The sequence below is a fragment of the Manacus vitellinus genome, unplaced genomic scaffold, assembly GCF_001715985.3.
Source record: "Manacus vitellinus isolate BGI_N305 unplaced genomic scaffold, ASM171598v3 ctg7180002434145_pilon, whole genome shotgun sequence".
Lineage (NCBI taxonomy): Eukaryota > Metazoa > Chordata > Aves > Passeriformes > Pipridae > Manacus > Manacus vitellinus.
The window spans coordinates 10,920-14,628 of record NW_021938562.1 but is presented as its reverse complement, the minus strand read 5'-3'; the positions used below and the strand labels follow the sequence as shown (position 1 = coordinate 14,628).

Here is a 3,709-nt window from a genome sequence, read left to right as displayed (position 1 = left end):
AGCGGGGGCTCCGCGGGGGTCAGCGGTGGCTGGGGTTGCTAGGACGCGGCAGCGGCAAGCCGCTTCTTGCACGTGGTCCACACAGTCGGTAGCGAAGAGTCGCTTTACCAGATGACCGACACTCAGGGGACTAACAGGCCTTTCCCTGACGATCTTAAGGTGCTCCGCGGCTCGTTCTCCGAGCTGCAGGCACGCTTTCGCCCAGGGAGCAGTCTTAGACGTGCGGGGTGCGTCCCAGTCACTCACCGCTTTCGATGTTGCGTTGACCCTCTCCGCTCTCTCCGGTGGCTGCTTTGACCTCTCGGTTTCTTCCTTAACTCTTTCTTCTCTTCTTCCGTGTACTATCTTACTATTATTGAGCTCACTAAACTAACTGTCCGTCTCTTAGATCCCACTAAGACCACGGGTTATTGACGTCAAGGTTTTTTGTGGTGAAGTCTCCCTTCTTCGAAAATGAAGAAGATCCCGGAGACACCAGCTGATCTCCTGATCCAGGATAGATATCTCACTTAATATAAGCTAAAGATGTCCCGTTCGGGTGCCACTTATGGCATGGGCCCCTTGCACAGCAAGGAATAAATGACGCTCTTCGTGCGGTGGTGAGACAAAGAGAAAGTTTATTCAAAATTCCCACTCTTAAATCCCTGTGTACCATGTGACTTCTTCAGCCAATAGAGTTATATGTGACTGCGCATGTCCCCTCGGGCCCATCGCCCTGGCACATCCCCTGTGCATCCAGACACGCCTCCTACATCTGGGGAGCTTTGAGGGGGGATCAGGGGAGCTTTGGGGGGCTCCAGGGGGCTGGGATGTGCTCAGGGAGGAGGCTGAGAGTGTGAGGAGGGGTTTGGGGGGGTCTGGGAGGCTTTGAGGGGGTCAGGGAGGGCTTGGGGGGGGTCAGGAAAGGGGCTCCAAGGATCTGGGGACATGCTCAGAGAGGAGGCTGAGAGGCTGAGGAGGGGGCTTTGGGGGGGATCTGGGGGGCTGTGGGGGGGATTTGGCGGAGGCTCCGGGGCGGTCTGGGATGTGCTCAAGGAGGGGGCCAAAGAGCTAGTGGGAGGGCTTTGGGAGGGTCTGGGGGGCTGTTGGGGCGATCTGGGCGGGCTCCAGAGGGCGGTCTTGGGGCCTTTGGGTGTCTCAGATTGAGGTTCTTGGTGTAGGGGACCCTGGGTTTGGGTCCCAGTTTGGGGTTCCCTGGGTTTGGGGGATTCTCAAGGGATTTGGAGTGGTCCCAGTTGGGCGGTCCCTGGGTTTGGCGGGTTGTCCCAGTTGGGGTCCTGGGTTTGGGGGTCTCAGGATTTGGCTAGGTCAGTTGGGGGTCCCTGGGTTTTGCGGGGGTCCATGTCTTTAGGAGGATCCAAGCAAGGGCTGTTTTGGGAGGGGGGGAAATTTTGGGGGTTCTCCCCCCCCCCCAAGGACAGGGAGCCCATTTTGGGGGTCCCCCAGCCCCCCTTAACCCCCTTTTTCCCCCCAAAGTTGGGGCACCCCTCGGAGCTGCCCCCCGAACCCGCCCCCGACTACGAGGGGGACGAGGAGTTCCTGCGCCGCGTTCACCACGTGCTGCTGGAGGTCAGGGGGGGCCCCAAACCCCGGGGGGGGTCCCCAGAGCTGGGGGAGCCCCCCTGACCCCCCTGTTTTGTTTGTGTGGAAAAATCCCAAGTTTTATTCGTGTGGAAGAATCCCGAATTTTATTTGTGTGGAAGAATCCCAAATTCTCAGGGTGTCGCCCCAAAAATGGGGGGGTCCCAAAGGTGGGAGGGGGGTAAAAAGGTGGCCCCTGATGGGGGGGGAGCCCCAATTCCTCCTCCCTCCCCCCAAAAACTGCTGTTAAAGCCCAAACGGGCTGTGGGGGTGTTGCCTGAACAATCTCATTTGCATACGGGGCGGGGCTATACCAAGCACCACGCCTATATGCAAATTAACGACGACATTTGCATGTAGAGCGGGGTGAGACCTGATTTGCATAATGGGCGGGCGTTGTCTGCGAATGAGGTGGCGTGTGGACGTTTCTCATCCATATTCATGAGGGGGCGGGCTTTGCCACGCCCCTTCTGCTCATCCCTCCCTGTTATTCCCCGCCCGCGGCCAGAGCGCCCCCACAGCGCGGCCCCATCCTCGATGGTTCGCGGCGGCAGGGGCGGGCGTCGCCGGAAGTGACGTCAGTGGGCGGGGGCAGAGGCTTGAGGCGGGAGCGACGATTGGAGTCGAGGGGTCGCGGTGGGACAGTGAGGCGACCCTGAGGGGACAAGGAGGAGACCGAGGGGATCGGGAGATATCTGAGGGGACCGTGTGGGGAAGAGGTGTGAGGGGATCGTGAGGAGCGGGGGCGGGGGACGGACGGTGAAGGTCTGAGGGGTCCGGGAGGGTTTGAGGGTGGGAGAGCTGGGAGGAGGAGGGCGGGGCGACCCGCGGGCGAGGCGGAGGAGGACAATGAGAGGCCTTAAGGAAGATGGGGAAGCGGCGGGGGGCGGAACACTGAGAGGCTGGAAGGGGGATTATACGTGGGGGGCTGTGAGGGTTGGAGGTGCGTGATGGGGCCTTGAGGGACAGGGAGGGAAGAATCGGGACTAGAGGCGGCATGAGGGCCCATGAAAGGCGAGGGGGGGACAGTGAAGGGGGAGGGGGGACAGGCAGGGGATGGGGAGGTGGCTTTGTCGTCGGCCTGTCTCCCTGTGCCTGTCCCCTGAGTGTCCCCTGGCTGTCCCCAGGCACCATGTCCTCTACATCTAAGAAGTACCGGGACTTCGTGGCGGAGCCTCTGGAAGATAAGCCTGTGGGGACCTTGGCCGGAATCGGGGAAGTGCTGGGCAAGAAGCTCGAGGAGAAGGGATTCGACAAGGTGGGGACACCTGGGGACATCCCTGGGGGGTTGGAAACAGGACCCCCTTGGGGACACTGGGGACACACACAGGGACCCCTTGGTGACACGAGGGGGTGCAGAACCCCCTTGGGAACACGAGGGTGTCCCCACCCCCCCGGCGTGACCCCCCAGAACCGGGGGCAGTTCCCTGGTGCTCTGTCAGGACGAGGAAGCCGTCGGAGACCCGGGGATGGGGTGGAAAGGAGCCCCTCAGGCGACACTGGGGGGGGGGTCAGTGACCCCTGGGGGTGTCCCCTGTCCCCTGGTGACTCCCCGGTGACATCTCTGTGTCCCCCCCCAGGTCTACATGCTGCTGGGGCAGTTCCTCCTGCTCCGTAAGGATGAGGAACTGTTCAAGAAGTGGATGAAGGAAACGTGCGGAGCCAAAGCCAAGCAGAGCCAGGACTGCTGCTCTTGCCTAAGAGTGGTGCAGTGCGTTTCTTTAGAATCCCAACCGAGCCTGGACACCTCCACACCATACCCGAGCACCCCAAAATTCCCCCCAGCTTCCCCTGACACCCCAAACCCTCCCTCCGCCTCCACAAACCTCCCCGGAGCCACCCCCAGAACTCCCAGGGAACTCCAACTGCCAGACATATCCGGGGACAGTCTGAGCCCCCTAGAGGGGCTGGCGGCTCTTCTGAGTACCCCAAAACCATCTGTGGGGACCCCCAAGCCCCTCTGGGTAACCCAAATCCCCCCTGCACCCCAAAAGTCACCCCTGGCACCCCAAACCCCTCCCCAACCCACCTCCAGAAGTCCCAGGGAACTCCAACTGCCAGACACACCTGGGGGCAGTCTGACCCCCTAGAGGGGCTGGAGGCTCTTCTGAGTACCCCAAAACCATCT

At 61.4% G+C, this 3,709-nt stretch overlaps 1 protein-coding gene across 1 annotated transcript; it reads left to right on the top strand.

Moving 5' to 3' along the window:
• The first annotated feature begins 2,203 nt into the window (after positions 1-2,203).
• On the top strand, positions 2,204-3,406 carry LOC103765057 (barrier-to-autointegration factor). The gene is given in 4 exon segments (XM_018074778.2): positions 2,204-2,300; positions 2,709-2,839; positions 3,162-3,280; positions 3,282-3,406. Coding segments are annotated over 3 exon segments (270 nt in total). The 5' UTR covers positions 2,204-2,300; positions 2,709-2,713; the 3' UTR covers positions 3,307-3,406.
• Positions 3,407-3,709: the final 303 nt, after the last annotated feature.